We start from the raw sequence: 24,796 nt of genomic DNA on the forward strand, positions 1-24,796 counted from the left end.
GCGTCAGCGGATGGGGCAGAACGGGTTATGTTGAGAACAGGAAATTAAATATGACTTTAACGCATTATTATTACCACCATCGCGTAGCCAATTCACTGCTCATCCTTAGTTGCATTTAGAAGTGGTAATATATTGACACGTGCGTGCGTGTATATGTGCAGCAATTTGACAAGGGCCTCCCCCATGCCATGTGGGTCACGGAGGTTATTTAACTATACTTCACCGTGCTGGTCAGTGTGGGTTGCTGAAGGCAATAAGTAAAGATATGGGCAGAGAAGCACAGTACAACAGTGGATTGTCCCGCAGATTGTCCTGCACTACACTGTTACCCACAACATAGCCCCACCAGCAGCAGCCTATACCACTTGTAATGCACGATGGGTGCCCATCACAGCACTATCCAGGCTCAAACCCACTTAGTTTCTGAGATCTGACGAGACGAGGAGCATTCTGGGAGATTTGATCATAAGCAAAATGATCAAATACAGCTACAACACGAACATGACTTGCACATCTCCCTTACATCAAAGGTATCAGCGTTAATGGGATTTTAACAGGAAATAAGTGACTTTGATATATATATTTTATATTCACATGCAAAACTCTACAGTATTCATTAGGACAATGTTTAAAGTGCAAATTACAACTCATCGCATGAATAGTGAAAATAAAATATGTACGAAATTAGACGCGATCAATGAGATTGTGGCAGATCAAACGGGATACATTCATACATTTTTTATCGCTTCAACAGAGCCGTCTAGCTCCCTCTGTAATTTCGTACACCTGGTAATCCCCGCTTGTTAACGCATCCACTGATGAGGGCTGCAGAGTTTGTCACAAGGTGGGTGCCGTTCAACACAATTTAAAGTGGGGCGTTTAGTATGGAAGTGCCATCAGGAGTGCAACAGCCGCTCTGCTCTTGCACACAGTTGTGGGAAATATTAAGTCGGCACGCAAAATCAACAAGCGTAATGAATCCTGGTTAATACGGGGCCAGGTGTAATAGCTGTGAAGCAACTAAGCCCAACCACCCTTTCAAAGTCACATGGCTGGCTTCAGCAGTGAGTTGGGCGGACGGACCACACGGATCAATTGTACATTTTAGAGGCTAGGAAACCCTGCCCATGTATAAGCGGTAAACTATGACGGGTGAAACAATATGTCCAGTGAAAACTGCTACATTCTACAAACTTCTGTAAAAAAAAAAAAATCCCCACCAAGTGTATGCATGAACAATGTACAGTTATTCCTCATTTAAACACAGTATATGCGTTCCTGAAAAGTGCCACGTTAAGCGAAAATGCGTTAAGTGAGGAATTACTGTATATACATTGCGAGGCATGCATAAATGTGTAAAAACGTTGCACATTTGAATCACATCTGCACTATAAAGTCAGCATTCAGTCATAGTATTCCCGGGTTGAAGAACAAGGTTATAGGGAAAATGTGCTGTGTGAACATGCGTTAAGCAACGACTTACAATGTACTGTATGTGTTAATGAAGCCCTCTACAAAATTTACCTTGCAAAACAAAGCCACAAGAATTTTTTTCTGCCAGCTGTGTGGCAATGTGGGGAGGAAACCAGTTCCCACAAATAAAATTTTAAAAAATTCATCACGTATACGACGAGGGGGTTAATACGGCGAAGCCTTCGACGGACAGATTAAAAAACCCAATGCTGTATGTACTGCCATCTCCTGGACACCTCACACCCTAAGACGACAACAACCGCTGTCTATTCTAAAGGTCCAAACAACCTTAACTCCGCTTAACTTGTACAATCTGATAAGTATAGGCCCATTCGGAGAGATTTACCGATTCAGTGGTATGCAATATATGTAATCGTACATGCATATTTGTTATTTTAGATCGTTTGTTTTAATAATGTATAAAAACAAGCGCATTGTAATGCATAATCAAGTCATGGTTATTAATGTTTTACTCTTACGCCCCATGATATTTTTATCTATCACCAAAACAATAAAACACAATATAACATGTGTTTTTCAAAGTGTCAAATCCTTTGACAAAATGCTAAGAATAGTTTATTTTTTCGAGCACTTAAAATATTGGGAAATAAAAAAAAATAAAGATATAAATCTCACGTTAATATTATTAATTACCCGTATTGTGCAAAGGTTTATTTGCACAACACAACACGTATTGGGTTGTATTTGCTACAAGGTCTACAGGGCCCTGCACAGATGTACAGTTGAGCCGTTGTGAGGTCTACGGGAGTGGGTCAAAAAAGTTGTGTACACGTGACATCTCTAGGGGTGTGCACGTGACATCTCAAGGAGGTACGTGTGTGAGATCTCTAGGGGGTATGTGTGAGGTCTCTACGGGGATACGTGTGTGATCTCTAGGGGGTATGTGAAACATTTCTAGGTGAGACACGCAACATCAAGTTGATTTGTTTAGCCAGCAGGGAACTCAAGAGACCAGGGCTAGTCTCAAACGCAAGAGTGACCCGGGTCACAAAGCTACCATGCCAGGCCCTGTAATCTCTCTACATCATGCTGTGGCCCAGTGGCGATGGAACAATAATGATCATTATAATGAATTACAGCCCTTTGTTAATCCACTGTTGGCCGAAGGCCTCTTGCCAATGCCGTGCTGTCATGGGGGGCTCGATGACCCCACTTCACAACGCTGATCAGCGTAGATTCGTGAAATGGAGGCGAAGGCCCGGTTCGGATATCACTTGCCAGTGGCTTCAGCCACGGCAAGGAGTCGAACGAAGGTCGCCGGGTTCGCAGCACAGTACGCCGGGGCACTGCGATTGTTAACAGAGGATAGACTGAACCCAGCTGTAAGGACCCCCAGCTGTAACCTTCCGACTCGCGGAGATGACAGAAAAAAAAAAACACTATTTGGCAAAAAACATGTTTTCAAGTTCGCTACAAATTGTAAGTTAAATGGAAAACATATGAAAGGGTGAGTTATACAGCTCCTATGTGGGAGCGAGCGAGAACGGAGTTAATGATTAATGTAATACCAGCCAAACTGTGTATAACGATTGCTGTAAATAAATAATTTCTGGAGAAAAGAGCCACAGAGCACAGGTGAGTCGTTGAAGAAAGCGTGGATTTGGAGACGCATGTGGCCAACTCTGAATGGAAAACTTAATTTCACAAAACTACATCTGATGGCAAGAAAGATAAAGTAATAGACAGCCCTTTGTAAATCTACTGCTGGATGAAGGCCTCCCCATGCCATGTTGGCCACGGGGGTTATTTGACCATACTTCACCATGCTGACCAGTATAGGTTGGTGTGGGCTGGTGGAAGGTGGGGCGCAACCCAGGAATGGTTCAGATGTCACTCACCACCAATGTTATCAATGGTCGGGTGATAACCAATGCATCACCAGAGAGCACCCCACATATTTTCACAATGTAATATTAATTTACTGACAACGTAAAAAACAAATCCCAAAAATATTCCCCCGAGGTTTATGTGAAAATGTGGTGATGTGAGAACAGGGGTCTCCCACAGAATAAATAAAACAGCTGTGGCCGTTACCATTGCACTAACTGCGAACGTGTGTCAGCCGCTGCACTCAAACAAGAGCATTTCTGAAGCCCATTAACTCATTAACTTGTGCCCCACAACCAATGCACAGACCACATGGCTCTCTTCGCACAGCGTCTCATTTTCCCTCCACATTGCATTCCAGTGAGCAAGTCAAACTGAAGTGGGTACATCAACCCACTTCGTGCCGTTCAATGAAAACACTCGTCCGACTTGTGCATTTCGAAACAACAGCCAAGTTACAAGCAGCAGCAGCAGCACAACACTGAGAACAGCTGCTGCCTGTCTATCTGTATCAGTGTTGTGGTTGGTATTGAGGTTAGGGGTGATGATAGATTCGTGCGGTAGAGTGAGGGTTAATTTTAGTAGCAACGATAAGTTAAAGGGGGCGAGTGGTGTTAAGATTAAGTGTAACGTTACGTCTAGCTGTTATCGATACTGTTGGTAAAGTTTTCAATCAAATTGAGTTCGTGGGGTTTTGTACATGATCATGAATTATGTTAAATGAATACGCCTAAGGGAAAAAAAAAACACTTTGATAAACATTTTTCCCAAGCATTGAAAAAATGTTGGTTGCACAAAATTCTGAATGAGGATCAATGAACTAATTAATACAGAATAGGAAAAGTATTGTAGGAGAGAACATACATATACAACTATTGCGAAAGGCTTTGGAAACAAGGAAAGCATTGTAACAGTATTGAAAAGCAAAAACACAAGATGATATAGTGTAATGTACTGAATAGTGGTCAAAGTTATAATGATTGTGCCCGCTGAAAGCTGGGCTGAGGACAGATCCAAGCCGACAACCACCAAGAAGATTTTGGAAGAGCCGACTGGCTCTGAGGTCGATACCTACAGGCCTGCCCGGTGACTCCGCCAAACATAATAACAATTACATAATTCAGAGCACATTGTCAATTCACTACTGGATTAAGGACCCCCACTACCCCCAACCCATCCCTTCATGTAATGTTGGTCGTAGGGGATGTTTGGCCATACTTCACCATATTCATAATTTAACACATTATCTCCCAATGCGCTTACCGCTGTGCCACTGCACCAACGCTTTTGTAAAAATTATCGTATTGCAGATTAAGTTGGTGGACCTATGGTTAGATAGGAGGGAGTTTGCGGTTGATGAGAATGGCCCATGGAAGTGGATATCACAGAGCTACCTCTGAAATCCCTTAAAATGACCTAGTACATAGAGCAAAGGTTCCCACTTTCGTACCCACTCTACCACATGAGGGTAATGTTAATGGCATGACAGTTAAACCCATATCATCATTCTCAGTGTTGTAATATAGCCAACTGAAGCAAAAAAACAGAATTAGAGTAAAATTATTTTTGTGCAGTCATCGCTGAACAGGCTGAGCAGCCTATCAGCTCCCTATGCTGCCGGGGCTCGACAGAAGCAACTGTGCCCTGCCAAGCTCAGCAGCGCTCTGACCTCCGAGCCACCCTGACACCTCGATGACAATAAACTTCGCGGCAATGTTGACAGCAAAGATCGCAGTCCAGTGGACTAAACAAACACAGTGTCAGTGCTGGGCCCCACCTGGAACTGGCTGAGTGGATAATCCCCGTAGATGTACTCGTTGGCCCGAGTCACTTTCAGCACAAAGTCATCGTGCCCCTCGCTCGTGTACTGGGGCTGATGAACGCTGAGCCGTTTGCGCAAGGCCTCCGTCTTCAGCTTCAGAGGCAGTGCCGACACAGACACCTGCACTGAGAAGCTCTCCTACGTAGGACACGTGAGACACAAAGGGGAAAATCTGGCTGAGTGGAGAGAACGCATTGACCGCAAGGCTAACCTGGGCATAAAACACTTGACCCCCCCTTCTCCCGCCACCCATAGCGATCGATGTAGCAGCCTCTAGTGGCTGAAAGGGGCCGCATTAACACATGCGTTATGGACAACGTACACGATTCGAAAAGCATCCATTCTTACACACGTGATTAGATTTGAATATTGTGAGCGTGTGGAATCAATTTTCATCGAGCAATTGAATCTTGCAGCGCATTCTCAAGAACCATTGACTCACTGAGGCACCGATGTCATCAGGAACTGTGAATATTGCGACGAAGACTAAAGAAAGAGAGCTGCGTGCGTCTTCCAAAAGCGATTTGTTAAACTGTCATGATTCAATGACACAACTCGGTTCGAGAATTTATTATTTTTGGCCGCATGCTCCTTATCTCGTTTTAATTGTTTCCCACTTTTCTGTCTAGTTTATATAGTTTTAGTTGCTCCATTAACACAAACGTAACATTGTCATACCATTTGTCATATCAATTTCACGAATACTAAATACATACACTCATGTGTATTATTCGATCCACAAGGTTCGATGCTCAACAATGAATTGACGAATCATTTTATTCCTCCTAAGCAGGAATGATGCGAAAATCAATCGCTTAAAATGGCTTTTTACGCTCATAAACCGTGGATATCTTTTGGCGATGTTGATGGTCGGCATAATTCACTCCCGCTCCGCTGTTGGGGTTGGGATCGGGGGGGGGGGGATGTGCGTGCGATGTGAAGCCTACGGAGCAAGAAAGCTGGCTTTTCTCGAAGGAAATGCACACGATGAGGTTGGGTCGGTGGAGCCGGTTGCTGCACAGCTCTGGCAGCCTGTCGGTGGGCTCCAGGATGGGCGGCTGGCTGTACTGAAGCCACTCCTGCCAGCTCTGGCCCTGCCGCTCAAGCACCTTCTTCTCGCTCAGCTGTCGCATGTTCGTGCGGAAGTCATTCACCTCGGGGCTCTTGAGCGCATCGAACTCGTGCAGACCTGCACGCCCGTAAACATGCGCGGGGATAACGCTTTAACAACAAGCACCACTTATTTGTCCAGTGCCGTATTTAAGAGACAGCGTCGCGAGGCTGACCTCCTGTGTCGAAGCTCGAGCGTAGTGGACAGCGGCGACTATCGATCACGCGCGAAACAATGTTTGTAAAGTCTTTCTTTGGAACGTTTCGTAAGATCGGATGGATCGAAAGTTGTCAACCGGCAGAGCGTTCCAGACTGACGGAGAGGCGACTCGCAACGCTCTGCCGGCCACTACGGTTCAGGTCGACGGAATTACGAGCAAGGATTTGCCGGCCAATCGCCAACGTCTGATTAGGTTTGCGAACTGCGAGCTATTCAAAGAGGTAGATGGCCGAGACTGTTCTGTCAGAGCCCGGTGAGTAACGGATGAAACTTTGTACTCGATATTGTTTCTTAATCTACAGCCATCATCTATCTGCAGCAGTAGCAACGACAGAAATATTAGCCTGGCAGAAGCTTTGTTTTTTTCCGAGCTCAGTACAGCTATGTCAGGCCTGGAAAATATTATGAAAGAGATTATTTGCTAATATGCAAGGATTCATATTAAATAAGAGAAATTAAAACAACTAAATTAGTTGTTTTCATTTATTTTATTTTATTTTTTACCTACGTGACTTTACCGAAAAAACCAAAGAGTATGTGTCCATTGCTACCTATACTTTATTATTTATCTCGGTCATGAGAAAATGCCTACATGAAGTCATCAGTCTAGACTGGAAGGTATTTTAGAAATAAATAATTTTAAATATTTCTTGTGCAAAACAACATTCCCATCGTAATGGAAATGAATCCACAACATAGGAAAAATGTGAATGTCATAAAACAAAGTTAAGTTAAACCTCACACAAAAATAGGCTTGCTAACAGTCAATGGTGGCAATTTATTCGGCACTAATTGTGCCCATATAACAATATACATATGGCATGTTTGCCGAAACTTCACAATTGCATTGCTGGAATTTCCAACTTCCGAGTATGTTCGGGGTATGCAATGCAGCAGCAGGCACTCATTTAAGCATTACAATGCCACCTCACATAACGCGTATATAAAGAGAAAACATGTTTGTCGACAAGTGTATGTAAAAGTTTAAGCTGCAGGCGAGTTCTGCGCTATTCTTGTTATTTATCTGGACAAACCACAGCATGGTTTTTCGGTCAGGCCACGCCACACCAGTTTCTACTTAAATTATTATTTATTTCTTATTTAAAAAAAAAGACTTTCCACTGTTGGGGCCCCAATGCTGAGATCACTTCCTGCCCGCAACTGGTGTGAAGTCGTCCGATAAACGGGTCACCGCACCACTTCGCACTCTACTCAGAATTAAACAACACGAAAACAGGACCTACGTCACACGGCGCTCGGGCAACTCCCACGTGCAAAATTCCCGTGCCAGCCGCTGAGCTCGAGTGCCAATGCGTGTATCCGAACGAGCAATTAATTAGGAGATAACTACAGTGTAGGTCTTTGTTATTGTGTGTGTGTGTGCGGTCATGCTGTGTAGCAGTTCCGATGTGTTTTCAGGTTGTGACGCGTCGTTAGGAGTGATGCCTGATGATTTGCGCGACACATTCTGGGGGCTTCTTCAGGAAACTTTGGAAACATGCCGTTGCGTAACGATGACCCACCTCATTTGATAAAACTATTTAATGTAAGTGACGAGATCGCTTAAAAAGTGTTTAGTTTTTACAAGTGTATATTTTGGCTGCTTCGTGTTATTTTACGTGTTGCGTTAACCTGTACCGACTAGGGCATCCGACATTTCACTTCTTCGGGAACTGAACTGTTCAGTTCCCCAAGAAGCTCACAACACGTGGAGTGAAATGTCTCTTATCATGCCAAATGACACGTGATGCAACCCAAAAACACATTGGCGAGCTAATTAATGAAGATGTATTTTTACAGCAAAGCTGAGAATCCTCACACAAGCTCTAATAGATGTTTGGACGTTGCAGTTGAGTCAAGTTAATACGTTTAAATCGACAAAATCGAAGAAAATCGATTAGATGTTTTGTTCTTTTTAAACAAGACTTTAATTGCACCATGCAACACACCGCTGTTAGGGTAACAGAATGCTTCAGGACTTAACATTGAACTGTCTTGGTCACGTACACGACTAAGGTGTATTCAATGTCATTTGGATAATGTTGTTCATCAAAACAATCTCTTAATACTGGATATACCCAGATTTGAAGCTTTTGTGGCTGCAAGGATTCATACTCTTAGCTTTTTTCCAGATTTGAAGCTTTCGTGGCTGCAAGGATTCATACTCTTAGGTTTTTTCAGTAAAGTCACGTAGGTAAAAAATAATAGTATTAAAAGAAAATAAAAAATGAAAATAACTAAACATTTAAAAATAATAAAATACAAATAAAATGAAAACTAAAAATGTATTTATTGTCATTTAGTAGTATTTTCTATTTATTTATTTATTTTACCTACGTGACTTTACCGAAAAAACCTAAGAGTATGGATATACCCAGTTGACTGTTAATGGTGGCATACGGAGAGTCCAGGTCATGCACATTCATTTTAGTCCGTGCCACGTTTTAGTTACCTGGCCATAACAAATGGCAATGCATACGAATGGTTGAATGTCTGGGATACGTTTTTAAACAAGTGTATTTATTTACAATGAAACAAACGGTTTCCAATATTACAGATTGGGATTGTTGACCTAACCAACCCCCACTGACCAGCATGGGTGAAGCACGGTCAAAAAAATCCCAATAACCGATATACGGCAGCGTTGCTGTAAACGTAATGGTTTGTCACGTGACAAATCACACTGGAATCACCATGGGGGTTGAACATTATCTTGTCACTGCGTGCCAACTGGTTTGAACGTCACTCGAACCGACTGGGTTCGCCTATCGATCCCATGACGTTTGATATCAGAAATTGATTCCGTAAACGATTGTGCAATAAAAATTGATATTCGAACAACAACCATTCATTGCGACAAGGTAGATGATGTGGTGTTTGTACCTAGTGACAACATCTGCGGCCGTGCAAAATCTAAGGGCTGAGGGGGGGGGCATGTGAGCATTCCAACCCCCTCACCCCTCCAAAACCGAAAACACTGATATTCTATCTTAATTTTTGCAAAAGGAAATAGACTTTATTGGTATCTTTCTAAATTTAGGACCATTGTTTTCAATCTCAAAATGTCTGGGCCACAGCCCTCGCCCCAACCATGCAAAGTTTCTAGATCCACCTCTTAATCTGCAGCCAAGCGAACACACCCCTCCCGCAGACTAGCGTGAACGTGTGAACTCACCTGACCTTACCCTGTGATTTTAATACGTTCAACCGGGGTTTATGATCTCCCATGTTCTTACACGACCTTTGGAGTCTACGCGTGTGGGCACCACGCGGTGCATCAGTGGCCACAGCCAGCACTGTAACGCCATCGATCGCACAACCACGTCTCTCTGCCACCCCTACTTTGACATCTACAAGGATCATTGTCACCACTTTCACCACTGCCAGTCTCTACGGATGCCTAGATAACCACTTAAGAGTCGAGAGGAGGACTGACAGCAAAGGATAGACAGAAAATACTCTCCAAGTAATCCTATAGGACAACACTGTATTGCACGTGATAATATCATCTCTCACAATGTTTTAATTGTTAAGAGTCTACTGCCAAGATATTCATCCATAAAGTGGTCTGGAAACCTAAAATGACGTGAAAATTCCGTACGGATTTGTGTGCGTGCGCATGCGTGAGTGCGCGCGCATATCCATAGGCACGTTGTGTATCAAGATAACGTGTACGCGTACAACCCTTTTGTCAATCCACTGTTGGATGAGGGCCTCTCCATGCCTTTCAGTCACGTGGGTTGGTTGACCACACTTCACCACACTGGTCAGCACAGGCCAATGAAAGGGGTGCCCAGGAGCATTTCAAACGTAACTCGCCACTGATGTTGGCCTTGGCCTGGAATCACACTCGGGTCGCCGGGTTAACAGCGCAAAGCACTAACCACTGCGGCACTGCCGTACCCAATCATTTTGTAACGCCATTGCTATTTTAATAGATAGGTTTTCTTTCATGGAATCAACGTATTTACATTTTACAGTTGAGACGTACATTTTCATACAGAATGTGGGTCTTGCTAGTTTATGCGCTGGGGCCTAAACAAAAATATGCCGCCGAAATGCTTAACAGCAATCGCACATAAGTTATACAACAGGGCATGTGAATGTGTTAAAATTGATACAACCAGCATGCAAATACACGTTGGGCAAAACCGATCCATCACAGTTGCCAACTATTTCAGTGCACCGTGGCGATACCATTACACGCGAGTGCAAGTCGTGTGCACTTACGGAGGCATCCCGACACCGGGTCCTGAAACGGAGCATATGCACACTGCTGCCTTGGCCGCATTAACAATGTCGCTCGGGCAACGGTTAGAATCGCACTCGGTGTTTTGATTACTATCTCCAAAAGGTCGTGCGAACCCAGCGGAAAAACAACGCATTCATCCAAGTGCATAATTGTTCGCGTTGATCAGCCTCTTAACAATTCACACTGCGAGCCTGGTGCGACACTTCAACAAGTGCTGTGATAAACAACCGCACAAAAACACATGCTCGCTAGCTGCCAATAAACAAGCGCTCAGGTCTGCCAATAATTTTAAATTACTGGCTCTATGAAAAGCTAATGCATTACAACTGAAACATTGACTTAACATGTGCTGTACGAATGTAGTGTAGCGGGGAACGCTAGTGTAGCGGTTAGCCCGCCATGCTACAAACCCGGCGACCCGAGTTCAATTCCCGCTCACGGTCAATATCGGTGACAATTATCTGAACCGGACTTCGGCCTCCCTTAAGTTGACTTAGCCTAAAATTAGTACCTGGTGTGGTGTGTAAAAATATCGACACTGGGGAGACAAGGGCGGTCGGGCACGGTACTGGCCCCCCATCCCCTTGTTTGCCGTCCCGGCTTTCATAGGTGCTCGCTAAAAGCACTCGCCCCAACAGTGTGTTATGGTTATACGGGGGATCTTTGTCTTTGTACGTACACCTGTCCTAAGTGCATGCGAGTCGGTGACAAGCCACATGGCCTTGCAGGGCACTACAGCCCGGCCCAAGTCCCAGGGTAATGTCACTGGCACAGTTGCACTGTAATGCATGTGTGTGCATGTGATGTTGCCGTATATAATTCGTAAAGCACCTAGCAGCAGATTCTCTACACACTGTGACACCTTTTGTACCGCGTCGCTCAAGGTCGTGATGCTACTACCGCCAATGCCATGGATGCCACCACATCTCGTTATCGCTTCCTTCCTTCTGCTAGATTGCACAGCTGTTGTAAAGTCCACATCCCTGCTCCAAGGTCTGCTCTTACAGTATACTGCCATCTGGATTAACGTTTTCCCCTTGGTCGCCAACCTCTGGGTGCCTCTCAAATGCCTCTCTTGGTAACCTGCCCTCCTCCATCCTGCATATTTTATCCCACCAAATGCAACCTACCCTTCCCCTTCTTATATATACAATACTTTCCTGCCACGTTTTATTCCGAAGCTCAAGTTATTTTCCCTATTCTACAATGAAATTCCTAGCATCCTTCAAATACACATGTGTTCAAGGACCAGCAGCTTTTCTAGCTGCCGTATTCAAGTGCAGCTCTATGACCCATACATTAAGAAAGTGTGGACTGAATGGAAGTTAAATAAAGGATTTAAAAACAAAGTTTTTCACTATAAATCCTTTATATGTGTGGCGGCTAGAGTCCTCTCGTCCTCTGGCTTGAGATGGCTGCCACCTATGGGTCAGATGATTGCCTGCCACCATTAAGCAATTGGTAATTAAATATAATTTATTTTTTCCTAAAAAGTGTAAAAAAAAAATTTAAAAAAATTCACGAAAATAAATTGTCACACACAACGAGTCTGTGTGCAAAATGTCAGCTCGATTGGATCACGGGAAGTGGGTTAAAAAACGACCAAAAGATTTGCACGGTCGTAAGCGCGCAAGCAAGCTAGCAAGTGAACTTAATATAAAGAATTTAAAAAACAAACTGAATACAACACTTAGCATTTAAAGGAGTCCAGACACACATTGCATTAACAGAGAAAGTTATCATGAACAATATAAACTATTTTTGAAGAGTAAAGTGATATTTAAATTTAAACAACAAGTGTTCACGTTGCTCTATGGGTCATATAGGTGCATGTGGAGGACACTCGGGATTTTAAACACATTCCTGCAGAGGGAGCTGGTAGGAACGTTGGGTTGCTCGGTCAATGGCCAGGGTCAACGGCGACGTGGTGTATTCTGCAAATATGGCCGACTGTGAGGGCGGGCACAAGCCGGCGTGCGTAGGTTAAACGTTTAAGGGCACCACGGGGTGACCAGCCCCTCCTCGCCCAGCCCCACCCCTCCCACCCCCCACCCAGCCCCTCCCCACCCAGCCCCTCACCACCCTCCCCTCCCCACCCTCCCCACCCAGCCCCTCCCCACCCTCCCCTCTCCACCCAGCCCCACCCCTCCCATTTTTGGATGCACGATGGACAGACGGATGAATAGAATAATCCCGTGGGCTGGTGTAACCAGGAGGTTCCTACCAGTAAAAGGACCGTGTAAGCAACTTGTAAGTTCAGGAGTGTGTATGTGGCAAGAAAAAAAAGTAGAAAATTATCATAAAGATGAGTAGCAGATATGGAGGATGGACGAGGTCACCACTAGAGGGAATGTAGTGACACCCATAGGTTGATCACCAAGGGGAAGGCCAGACACCCAGCTTGTTGGGACATTGTAAGAACGGACCAAGGAGGTCAGGAAATGTCAACACCTACAGGGATCTACCAGAAGGAAAAGAGCAATGGCAATGTGTGGTTGACATCAACAGCACTGGCTGTGGTGAGCTCTCGATAACAAGAGACATGCTTCTCCCCTCGTTAAGCCCTTCCGTGCCGATCTCGGGTTTTCGCTTGCGGAGTTTCCGTTCCTCCCTTGTACTGTGCTCGTGCCGAGTCGTAATAATATATTTTTAAAACAAGACACATGCACCGCTGTGGCAATCAGGCTGCTCAAAAGTCGTGAACGCTGAGCTGGCACTGCCACGAGCACCTGGGTTCGATGCTGGAACACTAACGCACAGGGAGAGTGTAGCAAAAACGTATATGCATGGATGTAGAACTTTTTTTCGCACCGTACGTAGCGAACCGTGGATAATCGGAGGTGTGAACGTGATGGGTACAAGCGAGGGGTAAGAAGGTGGAACGCAGCGGCGCGCTGGCACACACACACGCGGAGAGCGAGGGAGTGGCGAGGGAGCGGCGAGAGAGCAGAGGGGCGGAGGGGGAGAGGGCTCACCACGGCCGATGAGAACGGAGATCTGCGAGTTCTGGAGCCGCTCGACGCGATCGCCCTCCCGCAGCACGAGGCGTAGCATGGGGAAGCATGGCCGCACGTCGCAGAGGCGGCGGCTCTCCTCCTCCAGCTCCTCCTGCTCCGCCGCCTGGTTGATGCATGTGAACACGTAGGCCTCGGGCTCGTTGAGCAGCGAGAAGAGCGGGTACAACTTGGCCTGGACCCACACGAGCTGTAAGCAATGAAGCGGAGAAAACAACAACAGCAGCAGCAGCAGCAGCAACAACAGAATGAGCGATCAGTTGGAACAACGCTAGCCGCGCCAGGACAAGTGCCAAGCCAAGCCCAGCACGGCTCAGAAGGCGCCAGGTTGTTTTTCCACTGCAAAAGCTGAGCCGAGCCACTGACACCACACGCAGTGAACGGATGTACATGACGTCGTGTCGCTGTATCCTCATGGTTTACCGACTCATGTCACACGCAATGAGCACATCATTAGCACCTCCCCTGGCCCTGCTTGGCCTTGAGCCAGATAACAATGTCTTGTGAGGACAACGTATCATCGTTTAGTTCCGGCTCGGCAAAGCAAATGGCCAGTGGAAAACCACCTTGAACCGTGAGGGACTCGTGCTGGCTTGGCTAAGATGTGACAATGGAATGTGGATACTAGTGTAGGGGTATGAGCGTTCACAGGCACTGGATGGGACGTTGGCCTATGGTGTGTTGAGAGTCGGCTCCAGCTGAATGTTTAAAGGTAATGCTGGAGGGCCTCCCCCCCCCCACCCACGTGGATCGTGGAGGTAATTTGACCTGACGTACCCACGCCGTTTAGTGAAGGTTGGTGAAGAAAGGGAGCAGATTCTAGATTTGAAGTTTTCGTGACTGCAAGGATCCATACTCTTTGTTTTTTTTCGGTAAAGTCACGTAGGTGAAAACTAAATCAAATAAAAAAATTTAGTTGCTTTATTTTATTTTGTTTTCACCTACGTGACTTTACCGAAAAAAAAAACAAAGAGTAAAGGGAGCAGAGTTGTGGGAGTGGAGAAGTGCAGTATACACATAGAAGTAGAGTACAACAATAGATTGTGTTGCATTGCCCTCTGCTGCCCACAACATGGTGCAGGAGTAGTCTATAATGCTTATCTTATGCATGGTGGTTGGCCATCCAAGTGACTTCATCCTGCTTAGCTTCCTTGACCAGATAAGATTGGCTGATTTGGTTATGTGCATTGGTAAATGGTTAAATAAAGCGTCGCTTTGTGTTTTTGAACAGTTACCGAAGCAAGATTCATCTGTAAGAATGTTGCTTAAAGATCCTCTCCAATACAATTTGCATCATAAAGCATCCCCATTGCGATATTAAGAGGCTGTACAAATGTGGCAGGGCAGATCTCGGAAGGAAAAGTGTTTTAGAGAAGGGTTATTTTTAGACAAAGGAGAAAAGTTGAATGATGATGATGATGATTATGATGACGTATTTTCCAGGATGTGCTAGCGCATATTGAAGTCAGGCGTCTTCGATAGAGTTGCAATTATTAGGAAGCTGATGTGAAATTCCTGCCAAGTAAGATGGAAATATTGTTTGTCGTGGCCGATTATTTTATTCTTAAAAAATAAACCACGTTGTCGGTGTCAGGCACTGGTCAAAGCCTTACACACAAGCTGGCACAACTGTGAGCAGCATAACAACGGTATTGTGAAAAAAATCCACTGCGGTCTGGTGTTAAATACGCAGGTATTAATGCCATTGAGGCATCAACTTGACTCATTAACTTAATTTTCGATTTAAAGCTTTCGTGACTGCAGGGATTCATCTTCTTGGTTCTTTCGGTAAAGTCACGTAGAAGAGAAGTAATAAAATAATAAAAATAAAAACAAAACATAATAAAATAATTCTCACGACGTTTCGGCCACAACGCAAGCAGCCGTCCTCAGGTGAAGAATGAAACACCACCAAGCTTGGAGCGTATATTTAAGCTGGGTTGGAGGGGGGGAGGTGGGAAGAAGAGCGCCTTGACAAAATAATTTGCATATCAAGAGGAATTTAGCATATGGAAAATGAGTAGGAGGTGGGCGGGGGGGTTTCAAATTAATATTATGCCCGTGCATTATGCAGGATTAGTAGCATTAGAAGAAGTTACAGCAGCAGATGTTAGTGTAACTTAACTTGAAGAAACGACAGAAGTCTGTTATAATTATACTGTGCAAAATAAATGTTACTTTATTATTATTATTGCACGTGTTTACCCAGGAAAGCCTCAGAGTACCGAGGCTTTTTTCAGGAGGGTCCCACAACGGGACATTTCACCAATATCATGAATGAGTGTTTGGATTCATACGTGGGGAAGAAAAAAAAACAAGAGTATATGGAGGAAATCCATACCTCAAAACTCCACACGGATTAAAAAATCCACTGTTATACTGCCATCTCCTGCCCACCTCATAGCAAAAGCCTGTAATGCCTCTAGGTAGCCACCAATCCACATACCAACCAGGCTTGGTGCTGTTTAGCTTCCAAGATGTGACAAGATAGGGTGCATTCAGGGTGATTTGTTCATCGGCAGCATGGCCACCTCATAGCAAAAGCCTGCAACGCCTCGAGGAGCAGCCAATCCACATATTAACCAGGCTCGGACCTGCTTAGCCTCCAAGATGTGACAAGATGGGGTGCATTCAGGGTGATTTGGTCATCGGCAGTGTTACCCACTTATGTGACACTCAGGTGAATCAATGCAGCAAATGGGAGAGAGATATTGGCTTTGTAACTATGGTGCTGGAGAAGACATTTGTTTTTTTTATCCCATGGACAGCAAAAAGAACCAGCAAGAGTGTTTCACAAAAGACTGAAGAAAAGGCTAGATCGTACACTATAATAGAAATATGGAAGCTCAAGTATATTTGGACACACATGGCTGTAGGTGTGATGGGGAAAACTGGAAAAAAGTTGATGACGTTTGGTAAAGAGAGAACAAGAAGCATGGCTAGACAGAGACTAAGATAGACGGATCGTAAGCAAATTTTACCGGGAGGACAATACAGTACAACGTCGCTTATCCGACTCGCTGGAGACTGAACGTATAAGTGGATATGAGCAAAGGTCATATTTGTGAATGTCTATAAAATGACAGTTACACCACCGTGCACAAATAGGCTACTAGACACAAATAAAACGCAAACTGCTGTACACGTGGGCAATTGCTTCGTCATGTGTGATGTTAAGGATACATTCACGTTTTTGAAAATGTGGGATTTGTAAACGTCTACAGAAAATGACAGTTGTACCATGCACAAATTCTGTACTCGGTGGGTCTGACAATTTATTTGGCGAGAGAGGATATGACGGTAGCATACGAGAAGCCGCATTGTACACCGATGTTATATAAAATACAAAAATTGACAAGTGGAGTAGCTTCACCATCAAGCTGACAAATACTAAGTAATGAGTATAACGAAAGACAGACAGACAGAAAGTAAAGAGATGGTTGTGAGAGATGACTACAGTGCTAAAAATGCTGCCCGTGGGTTTCGCCTCACCCGCTTGATGTTGCCGATGGTGGCATCTCGAGGCACGCTGTACGTGAAGAAAATCCCCGTCGGCAGCAGGAAATCCACCAAAACGTCGCTGTTATCGCTTGCCGTCCACTGATCAAACGTGTAGTCAACTCCCGGGGGCATCTTGGATGGCACGAAGGCACCCCCAGTGCTGTCAGCTCACCGCCGCCCTAGGAGGATAGAAAACATCGGTGACATGTCACGCTCATTTCAGTCCCTCCGCTATCTGTCGCGGACAGCAAATGACAACACGGTAAAAATACACGACTGCATTGCATGATGTCCTCCTACGAGAGCTGCGATAGCGACCGACCGGGAGATAAGGGCATCAAAACGTCCTGCGGGAAAACCCAGATCAGTCGGCGAGACCTTTTCAAGCGGGGACGAATTTTACTTTGCAGAGACGATACTTGGGGGAGATACGCATCCGGAGGGTATTTTACCCTTCACTAACCAAGCGTTTGTCAACGCTCCAGTTATTTAGTCTGCGGTCTGAGGAAGTCGGTCGTTGCTGACAGGACCCTCCAAGAGTAGCAGCTGATGCGATCGCACATGTCACATCCCAGGACACACGCTAATTAAAAACATTAAAATAGCGCGCATGAACAGCACGGTACATTACAAACAACAATTACTACTACTCACACAGAGAGACTCTTAACTCATTCTTAAAAAGCTTCTCTTCTTTTTCCACACCACCCTTCAGGCGGTGTGACACGCGCCGCTATATTTTTGCGGGAGCGGCGGTTTATCGCACCGCGCTACAAACCTGCTTGCCCGAGTTCGATTTCCAGCCTTGACTAACGTCGATGGCGAACCGGCCCTGAGCTGCCACTTTCACCAATCCGGACTAACCCAGTGTCAAGTATGGTAGCTAGAACCCCATCTACCGCTGGATTTATAAAACGGGCTGTAATTTCTAAATACAGTTATTGTTGCAATATTTTACGTGACTTAAACCTTCTGCATTTGTGGAAATCCGATCACGGACACAATGGTTCGCTCTTATGAGGAATTGCGTGCAATGCCTTGCATGCGTGGTACAAGGAAGCTGGAGGGATAGTTGGACTTCCCTTCCCTTCCCTACCAAAGGATGCCACACACTTCTGTTTTATGGGGCTTTTCTGCTGAAGATGCGGATAAGCCAGACAGAAACACTCAGTTTACGGTTTAAGTGGCATTAAGCTCAGAGCAACATAGGCCAACAATTTACCCTGTTTCTCTGTACAAAGGGCTGTGTGTATACACTGGGAATGTAGCAGCAATTGCAAACACAGCCCCCTACTATGATGTGTTTTTGGGTACAGCACGACCACAAAAAATGTACGCAGTGATTACGTAGACTTATTGTACAGAAGAATGGTAGGTTAGAGGGCACATTCTTGGTAAATGAAATCCCCAATATGATCAATAAACATATTACAGGCGATGCTATTTATTTTTTGTTTAAGCCACATAAAACCGAACTTCGCTAAAATTAATATGAAAAATGTACAAAAACATTAAAGCTATAAGAACAAGTCGCAATTGTTTTCAATGTTGAAATAAATACCCCAGCCAGGCTCTTAATGAAATATTTGCACTGTTATTTAAGAACAGAAAAACATACGATGTCATCGTAATTTTTTTCTTTTCTTTTTAATGAACAATACCCTGTTAAATGTGAGAAAGAAGAAAATCCAGTCCAAAAATTACACTAAGATACAAATGTAAGTAATAATCAACTCCCAGATGTCACCTTGCATGGGGTAAAGATAGAACCTATGATTTATTAAAATGTTTTAAATTAGCTCGGCTTACTTATAGCCTTCACAAACCCGCACTGACCACAATGGTAGAGTACGGTCAAATAATCCCCGTGACCTGTGGCTTGGAGGCAACTCATCCAGCAGTAGAGTTACCAAAGTACTGTACATCTACCAGAGGTGTGGACTCGAGTCATGTGACTTGGACTCGAGTCAGACTCGAGTCATGAATTTGATGACTTGCGACTCGACTTGGACTTGCATAACAATGACTTTGTCCCACCTATGAGATGTGGACTCGAGTCATGTGACTTGGACTCGAGTCAGACTCGAGTCATGAATTTGATGACTTGCGACTCGACTTGGACTTGCATAACAATGACTTTGTCCCACCTCTGACATCTACTATACCGATATCACTGCTCTGGTAGTACAGTACTGTAATATTGGAACGCATATACTCTCTAGATGTTCAAGCCTGCAATGCCATATCGATTAACCAAGTAAAATATATTCTAATGCAAACGATGCATCCATCGAAAATGTCCTTGTAAGAAAGCATGACTGCCATTTTATGCAAAATACATGCCAATGATGTATTTATACTGGTAGGAACCTCCTGGTTACACCAGCCCACAGGGGATTATTGTGTCCGTCGTGCAGGGAGGGGCTGGGTGGGGAGGGTGGGGCTGGGTGGGGAAGGTGGGGAGGGGCTGGGTGGGGAGGGTGGGGAGGGGCTGGTCACCCCGTGGTGCCCTTATAAAACTCAACGTTTAACCTACTCACGCCGGCTTGTACCCGCCCTCGCAGTCGGGGATATTTGCGGAATACACCACGCCGCTGTTGACCCTGGCCATTGACCGAGCAACCCAACGTTCCTACCAGCTCCCTCCGCAGGAATGTGTTGCAAATAAGGAGAACATAGTTGCACGACTCCAAAACCCCCAAAAGAATAACACAGTAAAACCAGGCGAAAATTATTGATGCCTCAAATGAATCATGACCCTGAATGGTGACTATTGATCACATCGATAGGAACTGTAGCACGCCTAACATATATACGCATACCCGTAAGTAAACAAAGTTATAAATGCATACGTGTGCACCTGTAACTAATACCCTAAAATGCATTGTGATTCACGGTCTTGGTTAACATCGGTCGCGAGTAACATCTGAACAGGACCTCGACCTCCACCTTCACTAATCTGTACCGATGAACATGGTGAAGTTATCCTGGACAAATCCGATGAGCTATGAAGCTCGTTTTCACAAATGTCCAGTCGACACAGATGTCCAGTAGTAGTCACAGATGTCCAATAACCGACATAGGCCTTCCTCCCGCAGTGGATTAAAAACGGCTGTGAATTATTCTTATCACATTGAAATATGCAGTGTGTTATGCCGTGGCGTAATGGTTAGCGCGCTAGATTTGCAATTTAGACATCGTCAGTTTCTATCTCCCGGCGGTGCAGAAGTTTAAACAATGAGCAAGTTTCTTACTTAAATTCCCCCGCTTCTGTCCACCCAGCAGTCCGAGTCAATCAGTAGGTTACTGCAGTGGGGTGAATTGTGGGTACTCCTACCTCTTCCAAGACATCTGGCTGGCATGGAATAAGGAGGCCAAACACTCTCAACAGGGGTTCTCTCTAGTTTCCTCCAGTTGAAGCCCTTGCAGGACTGCACTTTTACCTTTTTCTATGTATTGCATAGTGGAAGGTATAGTTCAATTGGTAGATTAGGGGTTTTAGAATTACACTTTAAGGAGTTCAAATACGCACCGGAATCACAACCAAAACTATCATCTCTCCAGCCGGCAAAAACTTACAAATATCACCGTGCCAAGCAAGCACTGAAGTATGTCAGCAGTGGCTTTCTTCAAGAAATACTGGTTCCGAGTATGAAATCATGCAATTAAATAATTGGCTCAGGATCACCATCGAAGATAAGTAACGATCAAAGGAACATGGAAGGAACTTTAACTGTTTAAGGTACAATGTACAACCCTTTGTGAATCCACTGCTGTATGAAGGCCTACCCACGACATGTCATGGGGGTGGTTTGACCATACTTCACCATCCTGGTTCAGTGCAGGTTGGGAAAGCAGTGACCTAAAGCTAGTTCAGATATAACTCAAAACTGGAGTTATAGCCGTGGCCGGGAATCGAAGTCGGGTAGCCGGCTTCGTAGTACGGTGTGCTCACCACTGCACCACCGCTGCTTCACCCCCCAATTATTATTATTTTTACACATGTGGGTACGTTCCACGCACACAGCAATCACCCTCCCACTACGGGTTGGTGAAGAATTTGCCTATTAACCGATCATCTTTCCACAATTCTATGAATTGTCATGAGCCGAGGTCACAATTTTTTTTCCCACCCTCTCGTTTGTGTCATCCGCCTTTTCGTTGGCTTTGTCTTGTCCTGGTTTAGTTCCATTAGTCTAAAAAGTGCAATACATTTCTTGTTTCCACTTTACAATCATTGAACACAATTGATCCTTAGACACACGATTTAATGCGTGTGCCATGAGAGTAGGAATCGACTTTTAATCAATAAACTGATTAAGCACACCTCCCTATTAAACACATCAGTTCACAGTAGACCGTTGTGTGTGGTAGGCAGCAGAGATAACTACAGAAAATCCATTGCTTTACTGTACTTCCGTATTCCCACATCACTACTACCTGACCACCCGCCTTCATAAACTCACACTGACTACATGACCCTCGATGACACGGGGAGGGATCTCACGACAAGAGTGGCATGACAAAGAATTGTACATGTACACACACACACACGTGTACACTTACACATGTAAATAAGGATGTGCACGCTTGTAACCCGGTGCTATGCGGACAGAGTTATTGGAATGCACAGGTGGATGTACCCCACTTGAACATCAGAAGGTGGCCTATGGAAGGTGGCGCAGTTGGTGAATTGTGTACCTTTCTAGATTTGAAGCTTTCGTGACTGCAAGGATTCATATTCTTAGGTTTTTTTCGGTAAAGTCACGTAGGTAAAAAATTACTTTTATTAATTTTAATTTTTTACCTACATGACTTTACCGAAAAAACCTAAGAATATGAATTGTGTACCTATTTGTGTAGATTTATGAGTGTTTTTTCCCCCCAACTTGTACAATTGGGGCTTTCTCCGTTCACCCAGCTCCACCTCCCCATGCAAAAATAACCAATTAAAAACTAGCTAAACACTCAAAGCAGTGGCAGGACATTCTCCTTGATGTGAGAATGTATGTATGTTGAACTTCTTTCGCACCGTACGTAGCCAACCGTGCTAATAGGTTTGTGTCACTGTTATTACGAAAATACCGAGCTAACTTGCACATGGACCTAACTTTTTCTGATGCCTCTTGCTCTCATAATACTTGCACAATGTTAATTTTATATTTTTTTGTGTGTGTTTCATTCACGACCATTATATACCTCGTTAGATAATTGTGCAATATTCCTTAAGGACCCTGTGGTCATTATTCTCTGCAATATCGTTAATTTTGTCTTTGTTGTTGCTGTGATCACGAACCACGGATCTCAACTTGTAAAATAGCCGGGCAACTGGCTAAACGAAATCATCCATGTAACAAATCAAATAAACTCAAACTAAAATAAATGTCACGGGTAAAACAATTATTATCACTATTACTCGTAAATGTATATTTAGTGCATATGTATATGTAGGTAATGTGCTTATTAAACTACTCAAAATAGAACTGTGTTTAAAAAGGACACATCCTGTTGTTACTGTAAAGTCTGCTTTTACTATAAGAACATTTGACTTCCTCTCTGCGGGCCCTGCACTTACAAGAAATGTATTGCGAGACTATGGAGTGCAAATAAGAGAGAAAAAAACACTTCCTTGCATTAGTTGACACCGTCGTCCAAGAAACCACACTTCTGATCAATTGCCAGATTATCGCGGCACATACAGGGCCCCGTATACACGCGCACAAGAGCGAAAGCGAGCCTTTTCCGCATTTTACTATATTTAAAACGCACGGACGGAGAAATTGCACGGCAGGCAAGCAATGCTTGCGCCGCAAACGAAAACTGCAATGACCATTTTTTTTATTGGTTAATTGTACTTCAGCAAATACATACTAAATCATACCACAATCCACCACCACCACCAGCAGCATAGTGGCAATGTAATTGCTGTAAGATTAATAGTGTGCATGACGCTAACGTGCACATGTGGTTAGCATGCTCTGTTAAACTCAGTAATTGTATTCTTATTCTTCCTCGTGTCCTGTAATGAATGTAGACCTTTGAATGCTGAAGCACCTACCATGTGTTAAAATGTTTTTTAAATTGTTCTGTACGTTTAATTATTGTTGTTCCGTATGATAACGATATAACATCTCGTATAAGGTAATCTGTGGGTCTCTCTTGCAAAGCAGACTATGGCTGAATGCAGTGCCGGATTAAGCTAGTGCAGGGCCTGTAGCATATGTTATAAAAGGGCCCTAAAAAAACTCACAAATATAAAAAAATTTACTTGCTTGCATAATAAAGTAATTGCATTTTTTACATTTGCTCTACAGCCAGAAAATGCGACAAATCGCTAACCTTCAACACCCAGTCGTTCATAAAAGTTGAAGGCAGTATAGTACTATAGTAATCGAGCAAGTGCAGAATCACTGAACCGGACTTGATAGCTTGAAAGCATTTAGCGCAGGGCCCTTGAAAGTGTGGGGCCCGTAACATATGTAGCTACTTTTGTAACGAGGATAATCCGGCACCGGCTGAATGTCACCCACGTCACAACTGAGCTGATACAGTCTGAGGACATAATGAATGAAAATGTTTAAAATGGACGAAAATATACTCTTTTAATTACGCGATGCAATATTACGTAAATATTAATGCAAATGCGACGAATTTATATATTTCCCTTGCTTATGTTTCTATCAATTGATACAATCTGGGATTGTGACTCGATTCAAGGATCAATTCTCTTTATGCTTTTACATTGTGCTCATTATAGTGGCTACCTGTGGCTGGAAGGGTCATGTGAACACATTACATATAACACATATTGCTTGAAAAATATTGATTCCTAAATTTTAAATATGACATCTATAGTGAGCTTCGAATAGATATTAATCGATTAATCGATTCACCGTTACACAAAGAAATAGCAATTTTTAAAAAGTGCATGCGTGATGAGATTATCGCAGATGCATTAATTACACAATTACAGCACTGTAAGGTGTTGGGTAAGCAAATTTCAGAGAGTGAAAGGAAGGTTGTGATCAGAAATTTTAAATACAGTGACATCGTCAAGTTGAGAACTATCAAGAGCTCACATACCAGATAGGGGACAGCTTAGCCCATATCTGCGGTGTGTAAAATGGGTACCAATGAATGAAGATGCATTACCTGTTTTGGAGTCAACAGTAGTTTTGCTATGTGTACATTTTCACAACTGAGTGGAAAGTGTCAATAGAGGTAAGAAAGCATGTAAACAATTATACTTAACTCCAGCCATTCTCAATCGACCAATGGATTAAGGCCTCCCCAACCCATGTCAGTAATTGGGGTTTTCCCATTTACCATGCTTCACCACACTGGTCAGCGCATGCTAGTTAAGAATGTAACCGATCATTAGATCAGATCAAACTCCAAATCACCAGTTGCAAATAATCTACTCTACTGTACAGAGAACGCTGAGTGGAATAAGTTCAGCGCTTCAACTTTGGCACCAGCGAGTAAAATAACAAAGGGGAACAATTTGACGAAAGTTGACCTTTGCCCTTCATTTGCGACCGCTCAGCACTTCGACA

General features: G+C 44.0%; 1 protein-coding gene across 1 annotated transcript in view; it reads right to left on the reverse strand.

The window, feature by feature from the left end:
* The window catches only part of LOC144942740 (phosphatidylinositol 4,5-bisphosphate 3-kinase catalytic subunit delta isoform-like), a 72,096-nt gene that overhangs the window by 35,961 nt on the left and 11,339 nt on the right, over nt 1-24,796 (reverse strand). The window contains exons 2-5 of the mRNA XM_078869614.1: nt 17,232-17,419; nt 13,701-13,929; nt 6,091-6,332; nt 5,099-5,281 (exon numbers count right to left, since the gene is read on the reverse strand). Of these exons, the coding sequence (XP_078725740.1) occupies nt 5,099-5,281; nt 6,091-6,332; nt 13,701-13,929; nt 17,232-17,372 (795 nt within the window). The 5' untranslated portion in view covers nt 17,373-17,419. The remainder of the gene's footprint in view (nt 1-5,098; nt 5,282-6,090; nt 6,333-13,700; nt 13,930-17,231; nt 17,420-24,796) is intronic.

This window comes from Lampetra fluviatilis, chromosome 28 (assembly GCF_964198595.1).
Source record: "Lampetra fluviatilis chromosome 28, kcLamFluv1.1, whole genome shotgun sequence".
Lineage (NCBI taxonomy): Eukaryota > Metazoa > Chordata > Hyperoartia > Petromyzontiformes > Petromyzontidae > Lampetra > Lampetra fluviatilis.